This window comes from Pezoporus occidentalis, unplaced genomic scaffold (assembly GCF_034315485.1).
Source record: "Pezoporus occidentalis ecotype Australia unplaced genomic scaffold, CSIRO_AGI_Poc_V1 ctg46, whole genome shotgun sequence".
Lineage (NCBI taxonomy): Eukaryota > Metazoa > Chordata > Aves > Psittaciformes > Psittacidae > Pezoporus > Pezoporus occidentalis.
Genome location: NW_026915791.1, coordinates 4,606,994 through 4,634,989, shown reverse-complemented (window position 1 = coordinate 4,634,989; position 27,996 = coordinate 4,606,994). Strand labels below are relative to the sequence as shown.

At 40.5% G+C, this 27,996-nt stretch overlaps 1 protein-coding gene across 1 annotated transcript; it reads right to left on the bottom strand.

Annotated features, from left to right (window-relative positions):
* On the bottom strand, window positions 1-27,349 carry EHD4 (EH domain containing 4). Its single transcript, XM_062635714.1, has 6 exons — window positions 27,042-27,349; window positions 19,230-19,406; window positions 14,678-14,775; window positions 6,284-6,696; window positions 3,495-3,659; window positions 1-1,066 (listed from the first exon to the last, which is right to left on the bottom strand). Exons 1-6 carry the CDS (start codon window positions 27,272-27,274, stop codon window positions 530-532), a joined length of 1,623 nt encoding a protein of 540 aa, XP_062491698.1. The 5' UTR covers window positions 27,275-27,349; the 3' UTR covers window positions 1-529.
* Window positions 27,350-27,996: the final 647 nt, after the last annotated feature.

Here is a 27,996-nt window from a genome sequence, read left to right as displayed (position 1 = left end):
ACCCCTTATTAAATACGAAAAAGAACAAAAATAACATTTCCTTTTATATCAGCCTTTTCTTAAACTATAGAGATGCTGACATTCACTCCATGCCTGAAGTCTCTTTTAGCACAGAAAATTTTCCTTGCATAGGCAGGTGAATTTAATATTTAGAGCTTCCTTGCACTATTAAAAATTATTTGGAGAAACTTGTGGTTGGTAAGTATTTAGATTGGGTGACGATCAGTGATTTTTATACATGGTCTTTTCTGCTTTATGTTTCTAGAGCCAGCAAGACATGGAAGCAGGACTACAGAAAACATTTTCACCTTAGGACAGATCTATACAAGGCACTTGTGATAAGCATGTCTGAGTGAAGGTCAGCAGGAACAGCTACATGAATGTTTTTCCTGCTACCGCGCTTCTAATTTCAGTAACTTGTGTGAAATGTGCTGTGAGGTTTAATGATCTAAGTCTAATTTCAAATTTTGGTGGTTTCAACATATTTGTTGAACGATTTCCAAACCCCTCATTCTTCTCCCTTTATTTGTCACTCTGCTGTCTGGAAAGGTTTCCTGTGAGATGGTGGCACCAAGTGGGAAGGTAGTGTGCCAGGCAGTTCATATCCATCCAGTTTAATCTTGATGAGATGTTTTGCTAATGCAAACTCCTCATCATCCAACATGCCATCACCATCACAGTCTGCAAGTTTCCAGATCTTCCCCAAGACACTGTTGGGCAGTTTTGAAGTCACCATCTCCTTCTTTGCACTAATCCCCGATATTTTGCCATTGATAGGTGACAGAGTGTAGAAAATCTCATCATAAGCAGGTTTATCTTTGGCAACAACCCATTCCTCTTCATCAGCTCCTTCCTTAGCACCTTCTCCATATCCATGGCCAAAAGGTCCTGCCATGGTGCCATCAAATGCTCCACCATGTACAATCTCTGTGGGCATATTGCTCTCTTCTTGTCTGATCAGGTTCATCAGGGAGGCAATTTTGTTGGCTAGCATGTTATCCACAGCTTCAATTAGCTTTGGTTTCAAAGAATGAAATTTAGTGAAGTCATAATTCTCCAGCAACTCCTGTAAATGACAAAGGTTTCAGTGACACTAGTTAGAAACATTTCCAATACACTGAAAACACTAAAGAATGGGCTTCAGATTAAAATAGTCTGTTATCTTTTGAAGCAGCTTCCATAACTGAAACTGCTCTTGAAGTTCTCAAAGCGAAGCTGACACATATGTACCATACACACCATATATTCAAACACATTAAGACAATTTTGCAACAGTGTATGAGCTTGTCTATTAAATAACATTTACAAAACAATTTTCAAAGTGGTAACACATAAAATCATGGCAGTTGAGGAATGTTACTGAACAACTTTCCATTTGGTGATTTTCTTCCAAATATCAAAGGAAACATGCAAAGAGGTCCTCAGTCCTGCTAGCACTTATGTAATGTTTGAAGTTCAAAATAAATGCAAGAGTTTAGAGGCCTGATCTGATTTTATAGATTAATCTTCTTGCTTGTGGTTAGGCCATGAAGAAGTGTCCTCTACCAATAAAGAAAAACTGAGTTGGGATAACAGCAGCAGTGTTTTCGTAGAAGTGTTGCCAGAACTCATGAAGCCCTATGGTCCCTGCCAAGTTTTCACCTTGTACATAACTCTAGTAACCTCAGTGAGATGTTTAACCAGGTGATATGTGCTATGCCAACACGAGCCCAAGCATGTTTTACACCAGAGCACTGGAAAATTAAAAATGCTTTAGGCAATTATTATATGATTTCTATGTGCAAAATGCTGATCAGGAAGTGACAGTTACAGTGGAAACAAAAACCCCAAACACGTGCACACCTACCCAAACCCCTCTCAAAATGGTGTTAACCTGCTTTAACGGATCCCATCTATGAGCTGCTCCCATACATATCAGAACTGTAATGGTACGAACCAAAGAAACCTGAAGCACAGGCAAGTGGCTTTGCGCATGCACACAGAACTTCTATCAACAACCATCACTCTGTTCAGGTGACATTTATACAAAATCATGTGATTTATGGCAACTGATCAGTACAAAATTACGATATGCAATACATCTTAGAAAGCAAAGGTCAAACCTGCTATCTGTCTTGGCACAATTTTGTTTTTGGTAATTCTGCTCTTCATTACAGAAGTGACTGATCTCTCGTGTATATATTTGCTGCCATCTGCTGCTGAGACTTAGTGACATGCACTGTCAGTTTGATCAAGTTCCATTCAAATTTTGTTTCAGTATTGAAACTGACAAGTGACCACCTCTCATTTTCTCATTTTGCATCACCAACAAAAGGGGCAAGGGAAGAAAGAGTCAACTTTTTTTCATAGAACCCCCTTTAAAAGCTGAACTCATTAAACCCTTGAACATTCATGCCTGTGAAAACACAGATGAAATAGATATTGTGTTTCACCCATAATTTACTGTCTCATGTTAATACCCAATTCACAAATTACTTTAGTTCCTAAAAAACCCCACTCATGCATCACTATAGATTGGGTTATCAGCCAGTCATCACTCTCTATGATTAGCAGTGTGAGCGTATCATGTAAGTTGTCAGAATGATATGCAAGTGTCAATCTGGAAAACATCCTCCATCACAGTCATTCGGGCTTCCAGCTGAATTATCTTCTAATTCAAAGGACATTTAAGAAGTTTATGATCTGCTATCCAAAAGTTGCAAACAGAGGTTTGTGAAACAAATTGAAAACCATTGCTAACACAACATTAGCTGTACTTCCCTAGAATGCTCTCTATAAACAACTCGCCTCAAATCAGAGGACAGAAATAAAAAGGTGAGAAAGTGACCGGAAGTTGGTAGTAAGATTGCATACAGTTCAAAAGAGAAACAAGAGGCAAAAGTGACAGTATAATTGAGAATATTCCTCCCACTTCACAGAATACAAGCTCAAAAGGACAGGATAAAACTGAAAGGCACCATTTTCAGAAGAGATAGGTTGCAAGTTGTGTTTTTCAGGTAACGCATTGCCTTTGTTACTAGCAATTAGCATCAGTATGAACAAGAACAGAGTAGGGTAAAAATGAGTAATATGTGACTAAGGATATTCTCACCTACACAAGTACATGATAGCATTACAGAAGCAATGAAAGAAAAATAAGAACCAGCTTAACACATAACTGTCCACTGCCATTGCATTTGCACAAAACCTTTAGTACTACTTGCCATGAGAGATCAAGTATTTACTAAGAGGACAGAGGGCTTTATTCTTATGGCAATTGCTAAAGTCCTGTATCAGTGAATGCACACTAAGCAAGTGACCAGGTTTTCCTGTTTGTATACTGCTTTCAAGTCATGCTAACCCCATAACAGACACATGATCGATTGTCACTTCAGCTGCTCTGTTGTGAAGATCCTAAACTATAAAGCTGAGATACCCTGTCCTACCTTTTCTAATTTGACAGTCCTGGCAGAAATTTAGTACTGTTTCAGTGAAACTGTAATCTATAATCTTACCTGCATTTTCTTGACTTCAGGGAAGTCTCCTGCTGAGATATGGTATTCCCTTTGCAGCTGGATGTAGATCTCTGGTAATCTGCTGATCAGTTCCTTCTTCTTGTTCTCTTTTCCAAATACAGAAGGCATTTCTTTTTTCAGATAGCTGATGATATAAGCATGAACCTAAGAAGAAGCAAAACTGAAATCAAGACTGCTGTTCATCTACACTTAATGTTCTTCACCCTGGTTATAAAAAGAAAGTTTCCATAAGACAGCTCAAGGATAAGATAATATTAACGACTGTGTCTGGAACTTCACATTTACATGAACAGTTACCAACTGCCTTTTGCCACTTTCAGAGTTCCTTTGAGGGCAGAGAGAAAGCAAACATATTTGAAATAAATAAATGCACACTTACAGTGTAAGGAGAAGCAAGGTACAGCATTCCACCAGTACCAAGTGTGAAAGAAATAACAAAGCCCCAAAACCACATTCTTATGTGACATGTGTGGATCATACACAACACTAGCCATACTGGTCCATCTGCCTCAGTGCTGATGACTTGTAACTCCATCTGCCTCACCAGTTATTGTGGGAAGAAATGGAATAATGCTTCAAGTAATCCAAGCATGCTAAGTCAAGGGCTATCTAACTGAAGTGACACTGCATTCCTATCTATTTATTCCAGAGAAGTACCTATAGTCTATATATATATGCATCCACCAGAGGATGATAAAGCAGTCAGTATACTATAAGAACAGCATGCCATGGCTGCCTTGTGAAGCATTAGTGAGAAAAGCAGAGCCTTTCCAGCATAGAAAGACACTAATTTAAGATGACAAGCTCTAAAACACATTGACACTTGCAGAGCTCTTAAAAGTTTCCTATCTGCTGTGATCCAGTTAATCCAGCACTGCTATCAAAAAATCCATCCTGCCCTTGCACACTTTTTCTACCCTTGCCCTAAACCATTCATCTCTTCCCCTTTACCGCCCTCCCACTACCTTTCACCACCAAAAAGATCTGCTTGGCCACACAGCAAGTGATCTGGTCCAATACAGAGAGTGGTTGCACTTCTTAACCGAGGTGAGTTCATTTATTCAGTTTGTTGTATGGACATTGATGTTCTATGCATGAAAGGGAAGTGCCAGGGCAGCCTGCTTTTATCAGCAATGCACAACTATCACAACCTAATGTCATCAAACTGCTTTCCTAAGCTCTGACCTGGACAGGACCACTGAAGTGAAATGATCTTCACAACAGGACAAATCTTTACAAAACTTGGGTCCTTCTTCATTAAAAAAAGGATGCAGCTGTTTCCAAAACAGAAGTTACTTGAATTTTCACACAGAAAAAATTAGAAAATTAGAAAACAAGTCTGTTGAACTGCTAAACAGTAAAAAGGCTGAAATTTTGAAGCCCAGGGGAAGACAGACTACCACAGAAAAAGAGCTGAAGAAAAGGGATTACGTAGATGTGGTGGAAGTGTAATACTTAATACCTGTGGAAATAAGGCAGAATGTGCCTTAAAATATTCTGCACAAATTTTACACAATCTGTACAGAGGTAATGCTCTCCCATTCCTTTCCTTACTTATTTAGGAGACTTACTTGAAAATGGAGGCAAAAAAGAAATCTCTGTTTTTAAAGAAAAATGATGTAACCAGTTTTTAGTCACACAACTTTAACACAACATCACTTCCTTGTATCTAAAAAGAGTGTATGCATTTTAATCACACATACATTTATATTTCTACAGAGGAGAAAAAATAAACAGCATGAAGAAGCAAGGTTTCTGCATAAACCCATGAAATTTTCTGATAGGGTAGATATGAGTATTCATTCAGAAAGAACTGATTCAGCAAATATCTGTCTAAGAGAGTTTATAAATAACTAAGTAATTTTATGGATCTTATGTTTAAAAAAATACTTCTAGAAAAAACAGTAAAGTATATATATGTATATAGTTCACAAGAACCAAGAGCTTCTCATGTGTATGCTAAGTGGTCTAATGTCTGCCAGAAGGCACATATGTTCTTGTAGATAAGAACAGTTCCCCTCTTCAAAGTGGGATAGTGAGTCACAGGACTTAAAAAAAAATGCCCGAATTTGACAGCAAGTTAAGAGTTTGCTTTTGGTTTTCTGGTTACTGAATATGTTTTATAAGAGATTAAGAACCGAGTGGCTAGAAATAGGTGAAAAAAAACCCTGATACAATGCTGCAAGAAATGATTTTTGAGTGCCTGTATTTCAAGTTCAGCTGGAAGACAGAAAGACAACACCAGGAAGACTTCATTGCTGCTTTCCTGCAGATAAACAGTGTATTCCCCTTCCATAGCTGTCTAATTAGTGCGTCCTATGAACAGTGTATTTTGTATTCACCTTTATCCATTTTTATTTTACATTACAAAGAAACACCTAAAGAGGATCCATCTGACACTTTTCCACTTCAAAAATGACTGTAAAAATTGAAGGCAAAAAGCTGCCAACCGCATCCACAAAACTGACTGAGATCATAGCAACGTGTAACAAAATATCATCAGGAACACAATTTAAATGGAATTTTCAAAGAAGCAACTGCCTTTAGGAGTGTGTGCTAAAGCTCAGGCCACAAAAAAAAACCCCAAACCCAAAGCAAAACAACCTTTAATATCATGACATTCAGAGAGTTAATTAAGCCAACATAAGAGGTGGTATACACCCTCAGATGACTATTCTTACATCAGTGTAAATGCAAATCCTCTTCATTTTTGCTCAGAAGTCCACACTGCTCATTCAATTAATTTAGGGCTTATTATCTTTTCTTACCTTTGCGAGTCTTGCCCTCTTAATGAGGTCATTGAGTTTGCGCACAGCAGCCTTCTGCGGGAGCCCCTGGATATCCTTGAAAAGATCCTGTGCCTCGGCTTCAAAGAGTCTTCGATTCTCTGTGTTTCGGAGAGGATTAGACCAGAAGGAGCCAATGTAGACTCGCAGCACCTCTGGAGTGTTGATCACCTTTCCCAGGGACCACATGAGTGCACCGTAGACCCTCATCAGCTGCTGCGTGTCCACTTGGTCAGCCTTATTAAGCACCACTCGAATCTTGTCATCCTGGCCCCGGAATGACTTAATAGCCTCCGAAAACTCATCGGATATATCCAGCTTATGGGCATCAAAAAGGAGAATGATGCGATCAACCCTCTCGGCAAACCACTGGAGGACTTGGCAGAAGTCATAGCCTGAAGGAAGAATATACTATTACAGTCCTGACACTCAGAAAAGGAGGTCTCAGAGAATGTAGGGCTGGGGATAGAGAACAAGGGACTCACAGCATCACAAAGGAGGGAAAAAAAAGGAGATGGTCCACCTGGAGGAGAGCATCTGTGGACAATGAGGTCAGGCCAGTTGTATGCTACATTTCCTTAGACCAGTCTCACTGCTACAGCCTTTTATTTTTATCATTGCCATTCCCTTAACATTGCCAGCCATCTCTTATGTCACTATCTTCTGTGCTGCTGTGAGTTACCATCTCACATCCATGTTTGCTTCTTCCCAGGAGTTCTGGCTCCAGCACAGCACACAAGCCATGCAGGTCTGGGGGGCTCTTATCAGAAGCTCTCTTTGTCAGTGTTAATACTGACCACTTTGGTAGCATTGCCTATCATACTGACAAGGGAAACAGGGCAGGTGCAGCACTACAGAGTAAGTCAGCAACTGAAAATACTTGGATTTTCAAACCATTTCCAAACTCACCTCATTTTGCATTGCAACACTTGCTGTTATTTCTGCCACAGCAGACTCAGAGATAAAATTTACAAGTAATGTGCCTGTGTTGCTGATGGCTCTGGGGACGTGACAGATTACAGAGCCTGAGCAATGACCATTCTGATCACCCGAAACTTTTTGATGTTCTGAAGGAAAGCCTATTCTTAGCACCTGTCTGAATGCTTTTATAAGTGCAGCTGGTGCCTAATCCACACCACACACAGTATTCAGGAGCTGCTTATTCAGAAGTGACACATCTAATCTGCAGAGAGTCACCACTAGTGACATGGCATGGGGCTTGGCGTGGATGTGACTCAGCTTGTTTGCGTAAGGAACAGCACAGTATGAACTGGGAGCCAACATCCCACCCCTCCTCCTCCTCTTAGAAACAAACCAGAGCTAAAAGAGGGAGTAGTCAAAATGCAAGGACTGGTGTAAAGTAACCCAAACAGAATAAATGGTGGTGTTCCTGGCAGAATATGTTCAAATGCTAAGAGTAAAGGAAGCTCAGTTATCACCAGTGAGCCCTCCAGGGTGTCTTGGGTCATTTCCCAGCTGTGCAAGATAAGCTTTTAAACCTCCAATCCCCCAGCCAAGAAAACCCTCTTAGACTACTCATACATGAGCCAATTATTCAACACGTATACACCTGGCCCAGATACAGAAGACTTCCTCACTCCTCATTCTCCCTAGCATCTTTTAAACAGTATATGTAAAGTATACATCCAGGCACACTGTAAAGTTGCTTAACTTTTCTTAAAACAATTCAGTCATTATACCTTCAAGCTGTTAGCCTTTAACAGGGAACCCAGAAGCATCTCAGCACTTCTTTTGCTTTCCAGTAGAACCTGGCTAGGGCCAACAGCAAGAAAAGCAGACATACAGGAAAGCAGTAGGAAAAAATGGTGAACTCCAGCTTTGTCATGGAGCATACTTGCATATGTTTAGCAACACAGGAAAGAACTCAGACTTAAATTTTATGTTTAAAAAACAGAAATAGAATATGAAATGAAACCCAAACATTTTGGTTAAAAGAAAATGTCCCCAGTTACCTGTCTTCCCTGACTCTCCTCCAAAAAAAAGAAAAAAAGATAGCATAAAGCCTCACTAAAAATCCAGCACAAATATGTCAAACCAAAAGGAGAAGGCTATGTTAAAAAGGTATTATTATAATCCAAAAGGATGCAGGTCAGACTCATTAACTGTCTGTACAAAAAAAGAAAAGCCAACATCATCTTTTCCATTAAAAGGATTACTTTGTAAGGAATGCAAAACGTGGCCCCTTTCCAGATAATGCAGCTCTGATGCTTTGGTACGTTCTTTCCTATGACCAGTTCCTGAAGGGGTGAAGGCAAGATGAAAGGTAGGGGCATGGAGGAAAGCTGCACAAAACACAGCTGGAAGAGAACTCACTTAACACTAACAATCTAATCAAAACCAGTGTGAATAATTTATCTTCATGAAAATTCAGCGGGAAATAGAGAAGTGACACATCTTGTATGTCACTTGCATGTCACAATATATTTGCAGCAGTGCATAAATCTGAGCTGTGCAATAACCTGTTCTGATTTCACTCACGTAGAAGAAAATATGCTTGAAATAAAATACATAAAGTTGCAAAATGAAGTAAGTTTAATCCCGTGAAGTCTTCCACAAATTGATAGGTGAGAACGTGATTTATAAGGCTGGTTAAATAAATATTAATTCCCACCACACGTTTGATGGATTTTGAACTGTAAAAAAACAATTTTACAGTCAACAAGTGCATGTTAACTAGCAATAAATTTATTTTAAATATGAATTAAATATTAATGAAGCATTTGTTTTGAGAAAGAAAAGTTCACTTGTTGAAAATGGGTAAGAAACAGAGCTCATTAAACACAAAAAACCCTGAAAAAAATCTATTCATTTTAATGAAAATGTCATTAGAAGTGAACCTGGTTTATATACAAATTCAGTAGTTACACATTAAAGTATACCTGAACTACAGAGAAGTGATATATCATAGAATCATAGAATAGTTAGGGTTGGAAAGGACCTTAAGATCATCTGGTTCCAACTCCCCTGCCATGGGCAGGGAAACCCCACACTAAACCATTCTACCCAAGGCTTCATCCAACCTGGCCTTGAACACTGCCAGGGATATCATTAAGTATTTCACACTGAGACATAATGTTATTTAGGATCCTGTCACATACAGTACCAGTGTGTGGATTAGGGCTTTCAAAGTTGAGCAGTACTAGGTTAACACTGATCAGTTTGGAAAACTTGACCAAAATAAACTGATGTTGATGTTTTTCAGCCTCTTGATGTTCTAACACTGCTGTTTCTTCAAAGGTTTGCTCCCAGTGACTGATGTCACAGCAATTATATCCAGCCTGAGGATCTGTGTCTCACCAGGTACAATATTAACTGGCAAAAGCACATTAGAAAGTCACAAGTCACCGCTGTACCCAGCTAAGGGACAGAGGAAAGCAGTGATCCACCAGCAGCACTGCAGAGCTATTGAGCTCGTCCCAGGCTGCACAGGGGGAGTTGAGCTGGTGCCTCTGACAGAGGCATAACTGTTGGGCATCAGTACCAGGCTGAGCAGAAACCACAGAGAAGAATAAAATGAAACAATGCAGAAGAGATGACAAAGTTTGAGAGAAACTGCACATGGTTACCAGCCCTGGAAACACGGATAGCAGGAATGATCATGAGCTCTCACGTGTCACCAGCACAGGGCAAAGTACCAGCCCCATGCATGACAGCCTTACTCAGAGACAAGAGCTGTACAACCACACAGGATGAGTGTGGGTCAATTTTCTGTGCCAGTTAGCAATAAAGATTTAAACAAACGGTAGGTTTCCCTTGGGGGCCCAAGGTAAACGATTCCTGCCTTGCCCTAATACCATCTCCCAAAGCTGTTGCAATGCAGTAAGCAATTAGGGAAGCTTGATGGGCTCCACCCATCCTGTCTGAGCACAGACAGTCTGAGCAGTGTCCAGTTCTTCCACCCCTGGGGCCAGCAGTACTGGCACAGCAGAAGAGAGGCGGCTCTCAGATGAAGGCAGCCATGAGGAGCCTCCAACCTCAGAACAGTGACCAGTTACCAAATGAACCACGGGTGGGCAGAGCGATGGAGTGATCCCATCTGCCACTTCTGCCTAAATATCACACAACCAAGATTACAATTTAGATGTGGACAAATGCAGTCTTTCCCCCATGCCCAAGTTGCTGTTCTTCTAAAGCTTTACCACAGGTGAGCATCTAAATTTCCCAGTCTTTCAAATAAGCTCAGTCCTACATAGGAAGATGCACTTTTTGCTGTCCAGGGTGGAAAATTCCAGATATGTTAATGAAAGCCTGTCTCAATCCAGTGCTCTTGGGTAACACTGTTAACTGCACTCCTGTTGGTGGACTAATCCTAAGGAGAATGTACAGTGCAAGAGAAGTCTCTCACTGCAAGGGAAAGTCTGACACAGTGCTGCAAATATATCCATCACCTTCATCCATGACTACATTTCCACAAGCCAGCTTGAACTGAGAAGATTACTTGTGTTTAAGTAATTCCAGTTCTAAAAATGCGAGCTAACCAAATTCTTTCATGTTCCTCTGAGCTCTTTCCCCATCCTTCTTGAAGACCTTGCCTTCGTGCCACTCAATCATGAACCAAACCCCACCTCCCTTTCTAAAATCAGTTCCTCCCCACACCCTGCTAGACATTAATTCTCCTTCCTCCTCTCTTTACACTCATTGTTCCTTCCAAATCTTGCAGATAATATGAACATTTCTGCCTGACATGGCTTTGTGAACATCACCCATGATGCTTCTGTAGCATCAGGGGTGACGTTCACTGGGACAAGCTTTGCCTGACTTCGGACAATGCTGGCACAGGTCTGCACATTCTCCTCCAGCCACTTACGCAGCCCCTGAACTGACAGGCAGGAAGCTTCTGGCACATCCTCCTGCCAACAAAAGAAGCTGGAAAGGTGTGCCAAGAGACACAGTGTTGAATGTTGCACCCTGTGTATATTTTTGACCCTTCAGAAAGTGATCGGTTCCTTTATCCATGGCCTGGATGCTTTCCAGAGTTATAAATAAAACATGCTGGGAAACCGGGCCTATCCTGCATTTTTACATCATCCCTTTGCTGTTTTCCTGCTTTTTAAAATGGAAAGTTAACATTTGATTCCTTTCTTGGTTTCAGGAGACTTCACATTACTCCTAGTGACACCTGACAAATTCTATGATTATGCAAATGTTACATCCATTCATATGTAATTAGCTAAGCAATTACAAGATGATGAAAAAGACACCAACAGCAAAGAGTGAAGGTTTTACACTGAGGTTCTGTAATGTTATTCCATATTAAAACATCACCAGTAAGAAAAGTTGCTGGTCAGTAATGTTAGAAATAAACTAAACTTCTAGAAAGGTAATTAAAAGCTCAGATATGAACAGACACCAGTAACATGCAGAACAGAAACACTTACTCTAGGGTGTTATTAAATGCCATATTCCATGACTGAATTACAAAAAAAAAAAAATCTCATTTTGTATTCCTGTATATATTATTTAGAAAACAGCAGAAAGATTAATAAGGAAAAAAAACAAAAACAAACAAAAAACCCAAAATCAACCAAAACCCAAACAAAACCACAAGAGAGAAATAGAAATTAAAAGGTTAAAAAATTGAACTCTAAGATTCTGAAGCATAAAACTGTGAAATTGTTACAATTCTGAAAAATATTCTGAAGAATCTCTCTTCCAACTTAGAGCTTTCCTGGTGAGCACAGAAAAGCACCCTTATGTGTAAATCTGTAATCCCCTTCACAGTGAAAGGAAATGGCAGTTCCCATAATGAAGCAGCTCAGCTGCAGCCTTTTCCAGTGAGAAGCAGCCAGAGAATTTAAGGGGCAAGAACACACATTCTGTACCATGTGTGTAGGAAAAAAGCTTTGCTGGCCCTAAGGTGTACAAACAGAACCTTCTCTGACAGAGACACATTTAGGGGCAGCAGAAAACATCTTGTAGAATCCTGCTGACATTTGAACACAGTGATTTAAAGAGTAATCTAAGCAACTCAAAATTCAAAACATGCTAAATTAGACTTGTACCATAAATACACTGAAGTCAGCCTGACTCCTTCAGGAAGCAGGTCAAACAGGCCTTGCTACATGCAACATCACAGAACGAGTTGAGTTTGTACTCCACAAAACCAACTGTGTGGAAACTGCGTAAGTAACCCAAAAGTCATATACAGGAAATGCACCTGACTATGCAGTAGTTCAAACATGGGTGAGCACAGTATTGCCTAATCATAAAAGCATGCAATATGTGCATGCAATAGGTCCACACAGAAACTTGTAGGTACTCTAGGTATGCTGATGTCTAAGTATATGATGCTTTAAACCTTGGTAGCAGTTGCCCTGCAAAAGTGGGGCACAGAGAACCGTGCCCTAAAGCTAACCCGCCAAAACCTTATGTATGGTACAACCACACTGGTTAAAGCTAAACCACATTTGTAATAAAAGAACTGTGCCAAGTTACATATTTAAGACAACCCTTAGCATACTTAAATAATCATGAAATCTAGTCAAGTTAATGCCTGTGAAACAGGTAAGAGTTTGAGGTTATTGCTGATGACTGTCAACTTAGGTGAAAGTCTAACATAACCAAAGGGCAGGCCAGCTAGGCCACACAAACAATTGATAAGGCACACACAGTCAAGAAACAGAGTTTCTGAACAATAAAGGAACAACAGTCATATGTTTTGTAACGCTTAAAAAGCAATTCTAGATGGCAGTGAAGAGCCACGGTCCTTTAAGCAATTACCAGTGAAACAATCCGGAGTGAAACACAACTCTGTTCCACACATGCAGTCTGGGACTTCCAAAGCAATCCCTAATAGTGTTCAATTTTGTCACACAACTGGTCACTTTTTCAGTGGCATATTAATATGATGCTCTAGTTTTCTGCTTATTTCTTGTCCACTTCCATGCTGCTATGAAAGTGGCAACAGATACCTGAATGCTGCCAAGCATCATTTTCCCTTGATTTAACAGAGAGGGAGAAAGATGTGCCTAATTTTTCTTGTTGGAGTCAAAAAGGGAGCTAGAATCCACAACAGGCAAGCTCAAGTAGGAAACTTGAAACCATCTTTGATTCTACCAGACTTTCTGTGTAAACAGAGACTTGGACATTTTGTGGACATCTCATGAGAAGATTTTTCAGGATTAAAGATCATTAGTTATACACTTGGTTATTTCCACCTAGAAATAAAAGTGACAGCATGCAGTATTTGTTTTATTTATCTGATTTCATTGTATTTAAGCCTTTGCTTGCTCAGATGTAGGCCACTCATGCTGTTCGTTTTTGCTAATTTACTGATATATCACACATAGGAAAACAGCTCTCTCCCCAAGATGAATGCTTTATGAATGATAAAAAGGACAAACCCCTTACATTCTATCACTGAACAAAGAATCCAGAAACATCTAGTAGACCAATTTACTAAGCAAGCACAGTTTAGATTGCAGTCCTAAGAATTTAGTCTCTTATTCTCTGAGTGCAATAGAAAGACAAGACTATGGTTGCATAGTTGAGATATATTGTACTTATTCCAGGAGTTCCTAAAAAAAAAATCCCAGGTGTGATATGTCAAAGAACTGATTATTTTCCCTTCTCACAGACATCAAACACACAAGTTTCCATTTCTTAAGCCAAGGTCTGAAAACAGAGGGCAGCATAAGCCACACGCTGGATCACTGCCATTTACGACTCCACAGAAATCTGACATGCACTTAAATGCAGCTGAGGGAAACAAGGAAGAAAGTTATTTACATTATGTCTTTTTGTTTTAGTAGTTTCTCAGAAGAGGCTGATAGTTCACACAGCATGTTAAAAACGGGGTTCAGTTCTTTGCAGAGTTCTTATTAAAAACATGCTCATTCCCTCTTCTTGCTGCTACCTTAACACTTTCAAACGAAAATTGTATTACAGTATGACTGAGCAACCTTAAGAAGCAAGCTAGCAACTGTGCCTGCAATAAAAGCACCTTATTTATAACCCAACCCCCCAGTTATTAAACATAACCAGCTTGAAGAGCTATAGGTATTATGAAACTTTCATAATTCATGAATTCTACATTCATGAACTTCAGTAGTACAGGAGTCTATTACTACTTTATGGAAAGCAATTAAAATGATGGAAATAAGGCTTTTTCTCAGCGTTTCAAAGCATTAATCAGTCAACAGAACATGCGGACATAGCCATTTGCAGCCACAGAAGCAGGATGACAGAAATCCCAACCCCTTCCGTTTTAAAGAGAAAAAAATCCAAATCCTACATCCAGCCTTAAATTTGGTTTAATAGGCTTTGTATAAGAAAGTCTGGGGCATAGCACACCTCAATACCACTAAAACAGGTCCTCGGCAGATGAGGATGTTATTTCCAGTCCCTGCAACTCACCTCTGCTGATGCGCTGCTTCTCTCCAGAGAGAATACCAGGGCTGTCAATGATACTGATGCTCTTCAGTACCTGGTTGGGTAACTGAGAACACATGAACCTGCAGGAAATGAGGAGGGAAAAAGAAAAATATATTAAGAACAGTTGGAGCCCATGTATAGATTGTCCCTTGAGAGCTCCCCTTTATGAATCTGCTTTTAGAAAGACTCAAGTGACATTAAAAAAAAGAAATAATTTCTGAAGTCCCAATGAACCCCTATGTTTGGCAACCGTGCATGTGTAAGAAAAAATGTAAATAGAGAGCTTTTCATAAGAGGAAACACAGGAAAACCTTGCAAAAACTATGGCTGCTGCTGACAGAATTCCAAATTTTGCAAGAGCTGATAACATTGGCCATATATGCAACATTAAAAGAAGACTCCACAAAACAAACATGACCAAAATGTTTGTATGACCAAAATTACTACTGGCAAAAAAGAATTCTTCATGTACTCCAACTTCTGCCCAAATTCAAAGAGATTCCAAAGAAAAAGGAAGGAGGCAGAAAGTCATACTAACAATACGGGCAGGGGGATTGAAACCAGATGATCTTTAAGGTCCTTTCCAACCCAAACCATTCTGTGATTCTACAAATATGTTTATATTTCAGTCACTGGCAAGTCACCCTGTCACCTCCTCTGGCAGTATTTGAATGGTCCATCTTCCATCACCCTTCCTAAGGTGGAACTTGTGGAGGACTGAAAACAACACAGTTTCTCCCACTAACCTAGCCAAAGATTTCACACTGCCAGAACCAAGAGTTCAGATTACATACAGCATGCTCTAAACAATAACCTCCTGCCTCTGTGAAGACAAATTCAATGGTGCTATTATGAAAAATAAATAATTCATGAGGCCTCCAAGAGTCAGGCAGAACACCGTGTGCATTAAATACAGGCTACTCTGATGCTTCTGGGGCGGTTGATTGAAGGACTTCACCTCCCTTCACCATAAACTGCCTTTAAGAGATTTGCATAAGAGTTTAATCTTCTTACCGGGCAGCAGCTGAAGACTGTACTAACAAGCACACAACGCAACCCACCCGCCTCCTGTGGAGCTGCCCATAGGCAGCCCAGCACAGGATCAAGTTGCAGGTGCAGGCTGTAAGAAGCCCTGGTTAACCTGTCTCTTTAGAAAGCACACTGCCTCAAGGGTTATCACAGACAGCAAACCTTAACTGTGCCAAAGTCAAGCAAGAACTTTAAGACCAAAGATAACCTGAGTTAGGCAGAATTCAGGCAAATATGAGGTACAAAATGTAAGAGACATCAGTTTGGAAGCTATTGTTGGACAGGTCACAGTCCAGATGATTCAAAGGAAATCAGGAAGAAAAAAAATCCTTACACCTCGCTTCACCTTCTTTTTTGGGTGACCTTGTAGTCATGAGTCTGTAACAAAAGCACACAGCATCCCTTCTTGGGTACAACAGAAACAGCAGCATCAGCTACATCAAGAGGGAATAAAGAAACAGCCATCTTGGCCTAAGAAAACCTTAGCGTGTGTAAACAGCACTAGCCTTTATGGTTTTTATTTCTGTTTTGGGTTTGGTTTGTTTATTTTTTTTAGTGAACAAAATTAAAAAGTAATTTTTAGGTTTTTATTTTGTTTAATTTTAGTGAACCACCAGGTATAGAAAGTACTATATATCTTAAGCAAACTCTCCATTAAGGCTAATTTTCTACAAGCTTAAGAGATGCTTTTGAAAGAGCAGTGAGGTATTATTGAATAAAAGAACTTCTTTTTTAACTTTCCTAAACCTAAAGGAGACACTATGTTAAAGCAAACACATTTTATGGAGCCACAAAGAAAATACATTTGACTGTGTCAACCATTACAGAAAAACACATCACTAGTATGTACAACATGAAGTAGCTTTCATAAATTTGGAAGTGTCAAGACTGAATTTTCATATATAAATATACATATATTTAATCACTTAATTTTACCCTAGAAGCCCAGCACTTGATTAGTATCACAGAGATGTTTCTAGAACTATCTTACAGGAAGATGGGCACCATTATTTCAGGTGAACAATACAGTAGTATTTTGATTTAGGCATTACCCAGAATGGAGCAGCTGGAAAAGGCTGTGCAACAAAACAGGGGACAACAGGCCTCAGAAATGTAAGGACACTGCAGTCTTTGCAGCAGTCATTAGTGGCAAAGGGAGAAATAAAGTATATAGGAAAAGGTTATGAAATAGAAAGATAAACTCTGAATTAATTTTTAGAACATAACCATAATCCAAAGAAAACAGATGGGTTAAAAATCTTACATCAAATTATTTTAATTAATAATTATTAATATTCCAGACAAAATTGTGATGCTAGCTGCATTTGAATATGTCTTTTCAACATCAAGACTTGGCTCTGAACCATTACTTCGTACATGACCTGTATGGTAAGTGCTGCATCATAAAAAGCAAACTGAATACTCTCTACCTAATGAAAACAGATATTAATAAAAAAAAAGCATTACAAATATAGTTGTGTGAATGAGATGACTGTAACTGCTTATGACACATCAGATCTTTGACACTGTCGTATCATAAAACTATTGCTAAAGAAAACCAGCATTATTAGATTATCCTTGCCAAAATGAGTTACATTGTTTGCAAAAATGAAATTAACAGGTTTGTAATCACCTGATGATTTTTTATTTTTTGGGTCCTTTGCATTAACTTTGGATGCCTTGAAGAATCCAGTAAGAACTTATACTCCTTTTTGTGTCCATTCAGGTATCTGTTAGAATAGCAGAGGACCACACATTTCCTCTCAGCAGTGTCAATTTACCTCCTGATCATCTGGTATGCTGCAGTATTCTTTCCTCCCTTACTTTAACCTGCGTGTAAGGGCACACTAAGTCCTGTCTCCATCCCCTTCCCCCACAGCTTTACTTAAAAGCACATAGGAGAAATAAAGAGACAAATTTCTCCATTCAGGAGCCTTACAGCCTATCACAAGCAGTGAGACACAGGGGGAAGTCAGAAGGGGTCATGGAAAAAAGAGGTAACATAAATGAATTAATGCAGCTCATTAGTAAGTACCAGCTTTGATTGTGCTACTGTGTTCCTGTTTGGTTTTAGTTTCTCCATTACCTCAGCCGCTGTTTCCTTTTGTGTTACATTTAGATAAGAAGGGCATTTAACTTCACAGCCTAAGTGTCCATATCCTTAAGTTCTTCCAGAAGGCAAAACACTAGGATTGGGAAATAGTTTTAAAAACAAAAGTAGGGGTAAAGGGGGTGGAGGGTGTGGGGGATGGTGTGTGTGTGTGTGTAGAGAAAAATCTACTAAAGACTGTAGTGAAAAATGTTAATATTGAGTATAAATGATTGTCAGCGTGGCAAGCGAGAGAAGGAAAAGTAAAATTACAATTGCAGGTAAGAACAGGGAGATGTTATTCAAAGATACTGAACTGAAGCATAAGACATTTTCACGTAGGTGAAGAAGGAAAGACAAAAGAGTTGACAAGTCTTGAAAAATCAGCAATATGATCAGAGTGGCATACTGAGGGTGATACTAAAGGCACGTAAGCACATAGATCTCCACTGCAAAGCTAAGGAGCAAGTAGGACTATTGGAGAAGATAACGGTTGCCCACAGCACTGTGGTATAACAGTATCACAGTCACCAGAAGAACTGGAACAATTTAGTCAGTTACTTTGAATGTACATCTTTTTAGCGAACAAATAGATAATCTATGTTGCACAAGAGTCAGAACCTGACACAACGAGCTGGACAGATGATTTAGCCAAAAAAATTACGTGTCTACCATTCATCCAAACAAACACATAGCATTATCAGATGTTCTGTGCAAATATTTGACTATTGTGCAAAATACTATGTACAGTATATTAATTTTTCATATAGAGCATAATGGTGGGGAAAGGAAGAAACAGAACAGTGATCTGGAGGACAGGACTTAGCTGATAATCTTACAGAAGGGGGCCTTGGACCACAAAGATATTATTTAAAATGGGAGTTGGCTGTAGCTTCCCACAGCACATATTCTTATCACTCTTCAAAGTGATAGCCAAGCCAACAATAAGCAGCTATAAACTTTCTTTTGTGAGTAAGCACAGCAAGAGATAAGGCCGTACATGACAAACTTTTAACATGTATGCCAGCATTTATCAGCCAAACAGGAAAGTTTATTGTTAAAAGAGAACCAATTTAGATTAGTTGGCTTAAAAAGCCAGGCCTCCATGTCAAATTACCATCAAATACAGGAAGAAAACAAGGTGATTGCTCACACAATATGAGCAAAGTTATTAATAACTTTAAACTGGAAATGTTTAGTCTGCCTCTTAAGTTACCTATGGCAATATCCACAGCCCCTAAACAACTCTTCCCTGTTTTGCAAATACACAGTAGCCACCCAGATACTAATGCTATCATGCTGGTCTATGGGACTGCTTGAAGACCAGCTAGTCAAAATTAAACATTTGAGAGCCTGAATATGTACTTATCCAGAAGACATGTACAAATTAGAAGACGGCAAGCAAACAGATCTCACCTGTTCAGGAAAGCATTTCCAAAGCGGCTGAGTTTACGGAATGGCTTCTTAGGATCAACAACCAGGGCATTTCCAGGAACATTTCCTTCTGCATCTCCATACATCACAGCAATAAAAGAATCTGTGGTAGGCTCTGGACCAATCCGCATGCCTGGAAAGTCTTGTTCAAGCAGGTATCTAGAGATGGAGAACACATGAAATAACAGAACGAATGACTGGAAACTATGGCAAAAGCAAATATCTATAATTCACTTTAAAATTCTCAATCATATACACTATAATAATCGTGTACATTTTTTCCTGCATTACATTATTCCTACTAACTAGGGAGAGAGAAAAAACAAAACAAAGGAAAACCAAAACCAAACAAAACCAACTGAGTTCCAGGTTTTCCACAATTACTAGGTAAAATGATAAAGTAAATCCCTTTACAAAAAAAAGGGTGAAAAGTATTCCCTCAACTGCAGGACCTGAACTATTCACGTGGATGATTCTACCAATAATCCCAGTGCTGTACATTACACTACAAGACATTGCTGCTTTTGTGTGTGCTTTCAAGCCTACACAAGTGCTGCTGGTACTAAAAGGGAGTAGTTTGAAACAACACATAAGCAGCATTAGCGTGCTGACAGGTCTAACCCTTCTTAACAACTTTAACTCACCTAATCACCAGCAGCAGTATCACAGTTATGAGGCAATAGTAAAATATGTTTGGGAGTCAGGAAAGGATTTTTTTCCTTTTGACTCACATATCGAAAAGGAATTGTTAACTAAGTCAGACTTGTAGAACTTGAGGCATCACTGTAACATACTTCTGAGAGGCACCAGGCAGCGCTGTACCAACAGAAAACATCTTGCATCTCAGTTTGAATAGTCCTCTCAGCGATGTAGACAACACGCACTCAAAGGACCAAGTCTGATACACCAAGTCTGGACTTCCTGGGCAACAAGGTCTCAAACAAGGCATGGGCACGTTTAAATGCTAAAACTTAATGGAACTGGAGCATGTATTCACAGAAAGACACATGCTAAAACCAAAGTGTTTTCAAGAGTGCTGTAACGTGACATTACAGGAACATTAGAATTCTCCAATCAAGTCATCTTGCACTTATTAATTCCATGGGTTCCAAGTTACTCTGGAGTTCTTAAAATAAACCCACAGTTCTAACCAACAACAATATAACTTTACATAATCAAAGCTGCATTTAAAGCAGAATTTTTCTATAGGCACAGGTGATGGTCCTACATCCACCGACAGCACTCGTTAGGTTTGAGCACACCTATATTAACAACAGTCTTTGAATAACAGGTTTGTTCTGACTCTTAATCCAACAGCCCTATGCCTGTTCTGCTATCATTTCATAACTCAATATTGATTTGAGAGGACTTGCAGGCTGCTTTTGCTGAGAAAACAAAGCCAAACCAAAACACTTTACAAGGTGTCTGTACTTGCTGAACAATCTGCTTGTCTTTAAATTTAATACCAAACATTCACAGACTTTACAGATGAGTGCACAGAAGCTGAATTTAAGGAACTAAAGGTACACTATGCATTTCAAAGATCGTTTTCCACCACCCTTACCAAACTGGCTCAAATCAGCTCAGTCTATGATATGGGAGGCTCAAAGCACAGACGAGTTATTTACATGGTATTCCCAGCAGCTTTTTGCTTCCAAACAAACCAAGAAAAAATAATAAATAAATGCCAATGCTAAAATCTGTGGGAAAGAAGGAACAGAAGAACACTCCTGCCAGAACATGCCAAAGTCAATTTGGTTTACTCCTAGAATAAGCTATACCTAACGCACATGAACAGGAAAATAAAACTAGCCTCTCTCCAAAAGCAAAAACACTCCAATACAACACTCAAACCTCTCTGCACAGGAGGAGTGTACAATGCAGCAGATCCCTCATCTTATGAAGTTGATCATGTAACAAAATGAAGATAAAACTCCTCTGATAGCATTTGAGCCCTTCACACATGGAAACCCCAGACTTTCAAGTGTCACAGAGAACAGCTGAACATCTGAAACACAAAAGCATGTTCCTGCCTCCTCGCAGAAGACCACTGCAGACTAGAGCCCTCTAGAACAGGATGCAAAGGCTAACACACAAGAGCCACTACAATTTTCCAGACTGGACTTATCCACAGAATTGATTTTGAAAGATCAATTGCATTTTTCTCTTCTAAAGCAAGTTTTTTAATGTGCCGTAATAAAAGGTTCTACCTCAAAGTCTCTCAAATATGTTTTTCCTCATTGCCCCTCTTTTAAAAGAGAAAGGATCTCTATGTGACTCATAATTAAGTTCTTCTCTTGATACAGTTGTCATTCCCAGACTTCTGCTGACAGAGGCAGCAATCTGTAGAGTGGCAACGCATATGGCAAGAAGCTCCCAGAGCAGCAGTAAAGACCATCGTACTCCACCAAATGCACATGGCCAAAGTGCCATATCCCAGGTCAGAGAAAACTACATGATGGGATCTGAATACACGATAAGACACCTCCAGGGTAATAGGATAACTGCTATCCATTGTAAGTTCATGAACCTGGCAGGTACGGTTACAGACATTCAGTGGTGGTGGTCTTTTAGATAGCTAAGAAAATAATCTCATGGCCTCCTCATGAAGTTGCTGCACATGCAACACTTGCAGAATTTACAAGGAGTTGGAACTATGGAGCATCTCTCATGATTTGCAACATCCGTATTTTCAGCTTGGAACTCAGTAATGAAAATTCAGATTAACTCCTTATTGAAATGACTAAAGAAGAATAAGGTGCTACTGAACTGCAGTGATACTTGCGAGTTAATGTCAAAGCCAGCTGTAAAAAATCAGGCTTTTGTAGTGATAATGATCCAGGAAGGCAAGATCTCCTTCCAAATACCAAGTCCCACCCAACCATGTCACAGTGCTGAGCCTGGTACAGCCATTCAACAGACATAGGAAACACTTTGCAAGGCAGGTATTTTCCATCAAGACTGATTCATAGTTGCACACCAAGAATCATACTAAAATAAACTAGTACTTGAGCACTGGCTGTACGAGTGTGCTAGTTTTGGCTGGGACAGAATTAATTTTCATCACATTAGTTAGTATGCAGCTATGTTTTGGATTTGTGCTGGAAACAGTGTTGATAATAGAGATGTTTTTGTTATTGCTAAGCATCACCAACACAGAGTGAAGGCCGTTTCTGCTTCATCTCACCCCACCAGTGAGTAGGCCAGGGGTGCACAGAAAGCTGAGACACAGGGGGGGCAGCTGACTACAAGAGATTTTCCATACCAAATGGTGTCATGCTCAGCAGATAAAGCTAGGGGAAGAAGGAAAGGGAGGTATGTTCAGAGTGATGGCGTTTGCCTTCCCAAGTAACCAGTATGTGTGATGGAACCTTGCTTTTCTGGAAGTAGCTGAACCAATGGGAAATGGTGAATTCCTTGTTTTGCTTTGCTTGTGCATGCAGCTTCTGCTTTACTTATTAAACTGCCTTTATCCCAACTCATAAGTTTCCTTTTACTTTTCCAATTCTCTCCCCATCCCACCCAGGCAGGGGAAGCAAGCAACCAGCTGTGCAGTACTTAGTTGCTGGCTGGGGTTAAGCCACAACACTATCTCACATACAACTAAACAAAATCTAACCTTTTCGCTTGGTCACTTACATGAAAATTAAGCCATGACAACAAGCTATATCATACTTCCTCTCTGCATGAAAACATCTGTTTCACTTAGCTACACAAAAGGGATAAGCAGCCTTCTGTAAACTGAAAAGCTGCAAATATTGTTGTACAGTATGCTACATTAACACAGGAAAATACCTGGATTTTTAGCATCCACAACTGCATGCCCTTCTCAGGAATCTACAGCAGAGAGGGAGTTCAAAAAGGTTCACAGGAAGAATGCTTAAAAATAGCAAACTCCCAAAGACAGTCTAGATCAAACAACAGACATCCTGTTGACTCTTCTCCCTTTGTTTTTACCTGGGCTATAACCTTTCTGCTTTGCCAATAAACATTCATCTATGTTCCTTTGCAAGATGTATAGCCAGGCTACGGGAAAATGGTTTACAAAGTTCCAGAGACAGCAAAGATTATTCACAATTGTGGATACTGATAATCATCTGAACCATAAATGCCTTGACATGAACAGAGATGAACTGGACAGAGCAGCATTGAGCATGGATACCCTGTGATGCACTGGGATACAAACTCAAGTCTCCTTTCATAAGGCTGCTCACCTCCACACTACATCCTGCACCAAGTCTTCCATACTTTCAAACAAAACCACAACAAAACCAGCAGATGACTGCTTTAGTTAAGGGCTCTGCTCCAAATACTTCAACTAAAACTTTCATGTAGAGCTAGTGACACAGAAGTGCCAGGTTTCACCAGAAAAAAATTAAGATAGACCTTCTCCCCCGTGAAGAAATAGATGCTGCCCATTCCTGCAATTCAAGTGATTGCATGCTACTTGCAGACTCCAGATATTATGCATGCAAAAGGGTGCTTTCACAAAACCCAGCTCTGCTGAGTTAAATAGAAGGAAGTTTACCATTTTAGCCTCTGAGTAATACCTGCGAGCAAAGTAAAAGCACGGCCTGGCAAGGGAAGGAATTTACTTCTGGTTTTCCTCATCTTGACAAGTTCTTTAAAAAAAAAAAAGTCAGTCTCTTACACTTCTAAATCAGAAAACTTATAAACAAGATAAACATTACTAGACTAGAAGAAAAAGGTCAGCAACTGTAAACTTGCAGCTCCTATCTTTTTTTCATATACTACAACTCTCCTGTCCCTTCTTTCCCTGCTTCTTTCTCTAAAGCAGAAAGGAGAAATTGAGAGAATTACAGAAGCTGCAAGGACAAGAAGCTCATGTAAGATAGGCATTTGGCTCTCACCCGTTAAAAACTTTTGTATTAACATTTGGGCCTGGATATATTTATTCGAATTGTCAGCTTTGTCAGATGCTTGACTAAAGCTCTATCACCATGTTACATCTTTGACAGTGAAACTGGCCTGTTTCACTGCATTGTTCCAAGCGCAAAGATATAAACAGCATCAAGTGAAAAACCGTAAGAGCTGTTGGAAACCTGGAAGTGTTTGTTTGCATCTCTTAATCCCCAAGGACATTCAGTCCTTGCTAGATTAGTGTTTTCCATGAAGACTTAATGGAAGGAACTGGGTGGATGTGGATGTGTCAGAGGTATGAAAAGGTTGAGTTCTCATAATAAGGTCTAAATCAAAGTAAACCCCAAATGAATATATGTCAGTTAAACAGAACTGTTATTTTCACACTTAGAAAACAGTAAACACTCAAACAGATCTAGCATGTCCTGCTGACTATGAAAAGGAAAAATGTAGAACAAAAAATCAGTTTTAATTAAGATCTAACATAATGCTTGCTTGCTAAAATGCTAGTGGGTGAAAAACACTATAGATGAACTTCATTCTAAGAAAAACTACCTATAATAAGCCTGGAATTATAACCATCTTGAGCGTATATGACATTTTCCCATGGGAAATTCAGCCTATCAGAGGGGAAATTTATTTGTGACTGACCTGGACACTAATATTTTCCCATGTAGTTCTGAGCCTTTAGCATACAAGCACTTCTCTTTTTTGCTTTTCTTTTTCTCCTCTGAAATGGATTTTGAGTAACAGCCACTGTGACACTATTGTCTAAGCTGCTGCCCATCTTGAATGGAGCATTTTCTCATGCTTATTCAGACAATTATTATCTATTCTATAGCAAACACTGATGTAATGCATGTTCATCATGGTGAGGTCAGACTGTGGTCCTTTAGAAGCAGTAACAGCTGCTGTTACTGGCTGGGGCTGTACAGACAATGCCTGTCTTCTCCAATACCTAGTAAAGGGTTAAAACATTCTGCAATCTACCTAAAAAGGGGACAGGAGAAAGGGGCAAGTGGGTGAAGAGAAGGGCATATCACAGTAAACTCATCTCCTCCATTGAGTGAGATATTTTAATAAAATGTGTAAGAAAACATCTTTGAAACTTCGTCAAATTTGTCTGGGCATCTTCATCCAGCAGTGACCAATACTAAAAAGAGCTGAAAATAGCTGTAATAAATGACACTTCATTCAGACCGTATGTTTGTATCAGCCAGCCCTATTGCTCAGTATTTTACGGTTGCAGTGATAACAAGTTACTCACAAAGCAAAAGTACCAAAAATACATCTAAGGCAATGTAAGGAGTATCAGCGTTTCTAAGTGCCATATTGGCTTGCACTCTAGTAAAATACGGACAGCTATAAAGGACAGAAAAGTTGACCGTACATAAGTCAACAAAGTGTGCTCTCATCCAAGGCAAACTCTTGGGGGGAAGGAGGGGGCAAAAGTTTCCTCTTAATTGTAAATGACACAGCAACTCAGCTGACAGGCAGAACAGGTTCTGGTACATACGCATTTGGGACCATTCTGTCTCTGTATTAGCCATGCTCTCACCACCCCCTGTCCATGAGCCTGGTAACAATGTGTATCTGGAAAGATATACAGACCGAAAGGGCAACTGTCATTTCAAAGAAAAGAATCAATCTGCATGAATAGAGAAATGCTGGTAAGCCCCAGATCACCTCCCTGCAAACACACACCTTCTTGTGACTACCTTCTGCCTTTTGGGATCCTGAAACTAAGTTTATCTTCTTTTAATTACAGCCCTATTTCTATTTTTACAATATTCCTCTGAACAAAACCACTTGCAGCGTTTGCAGGAACTTGGTACTAATCGCTAAAGAACCATGTTCAACTTTATGCTTCCAATTAGCTCATTGTAAAACAAGAAAAGAAACATGATTAGCTCTGCAAACGTCTGAAAAGCTCTCAGGTGAGTAAAAGTAAGCATAGCTCTTCAGCGGAGAAGGGAGGTAGATCTGCACTGTGACAACAGTGTTACAGCAAGGCTGGCTGTAACCTTTGGAACCAAAAGGGAAACATCTGTAAAATGTACAGAAGGGCTATAATGAACTTTGGATGTAAGTATGTCAAAATTTGATCCAAGTGACCGATCAGCATCTTTTGCAGTTCTGTATAACCTCAGACTGATTTGTAAGAGGCATATGAAAAGCACACTCAAATTATGCAAAATATTCACACGCAATGCCTTCAGCTTCCTAACACCAGTCACCAACAAACTTAGCGTTAATGGAGATAGGAAAGACAACAAATACTAAAACAGCAGCAATATAGTTAAGCTGCCTTATTAGTAATAGTGCTTGTTCAATGCGACTGATCAAAAGCTGGGGGGGGGGGGGGAGAGGACTTTCCAGATACCATGCGGGTTTTGCCCAGAATTGTCATTTTGTTTCTCTGTTATCTTCACATCCAATCTATGCATTAAACTACTTTTGGGAACGGAGGGGGAGGAAGGAGATACGGTTAAATGGTCTGCAATAGCCGGTGTAATCACGCCGTTTTAACGCGAAGTGCCTATGCTTCCTTCAAAATAATTTAGAGATTAAGAACTGAAGCTATGAGGAAGTAGACAACGAGGTTACACTTCTCAGCAGAGCACGAAATCGAGACCCTGTTCTTAAGCAGGAAGCTGACATGTAACAGAGCGGAGAGCAGCACGCATCTTCTACACGGCACGGGGGACTCTCGGACCGGCCATCAGCCCCGGCGCTGTGCTGCGTTCCCCGGGACGGCTCGCTGCTGGCACGCAGGAGGCATTTATCGCGCAGCAGGAACGCCCTGGGCAGGAGCGGAGCGAGCACTGCGGCGGGGAGAGGCTGACAGGGCACGGGCAGGCACCCCCGAGCGGGGCCTCGGGGAAGGAACCGCGCACCGGGGGAGTCGCCTACCGTATGAAGGTGGTCTTGCCGGTGCTGTACTGCCCCACCAGCAGCACCATGGGCTTGTTCTCGAAGTCGGCCTCCTCCAGGGCGGGCGAGTGGAAGTCATGGAAGCGGTAGTGCTCCTCCAGCGGCAGCAGCTTACGGAGGTAGAGATCCCGCAGCCCACCAGTCACCGTCTGCACCACGTCGGTGCCGCCGCGCTCCCGCCCGCCGCCCTGCTTCCCCAGCCAGCTGAACATCCCGACCGCGTCCCGCCGCTCCGCCGACAACCAGCGCTCCGCTCCGCACCGCGCCGCACACAACCGCCGGCGGGGGGGGCAAGCCCAGCCCACGCCCGGCCCCGGGAGGGGCGGTGCTAGTGCCAGCGACACGGCCGGCTCAGCGGCGGGGCGGGCAGCGCCCCTCGCCTCGGTATCGGGGCTGGGGTGTGCGTGTGCTTTGGGTTTTGTTTGCTGTTATCTCTTTAGTCACAGACTCGCCTCTGGAAGTTAACTGTACCCGCTGTTAGAGTGCCAGCCCCTGGAATGAAATCCGGAAAAGCCCTTCAACAGCTCCGATCTGAACACGGAATCGCCCAAATGCTTTTCATGTTTTACTGGTGATGGCTGCTCGCTTCGGACGCCTAAGAAGTGTGTGACTAAGCGCCGTGGTGGTTAGCCTCGACGTTAGGCGACTAAGGAAAATTCTTAGTATAACACTGAATTTTCGCTGTGTATAGCAGGCACAGTCATTAGTTTTAACCTTACACCTTCCTATTGTGTTAAGGGACGGGGGAGGATCACCTTTTCCGTTGATTTTTACAAGAGATTTTAATGGGGTACGATGCCATAATCACTAAAGCATTGAAGTAAAAATAATATTTTATTTCTCTGAGATAAAAGTTTTTCTGTGCTCACTCCTTGCTTGGAAAACAAAAGGCTCCCAGTTAAAAAGAATAAAATAAAATAAAATAAAATAAAAT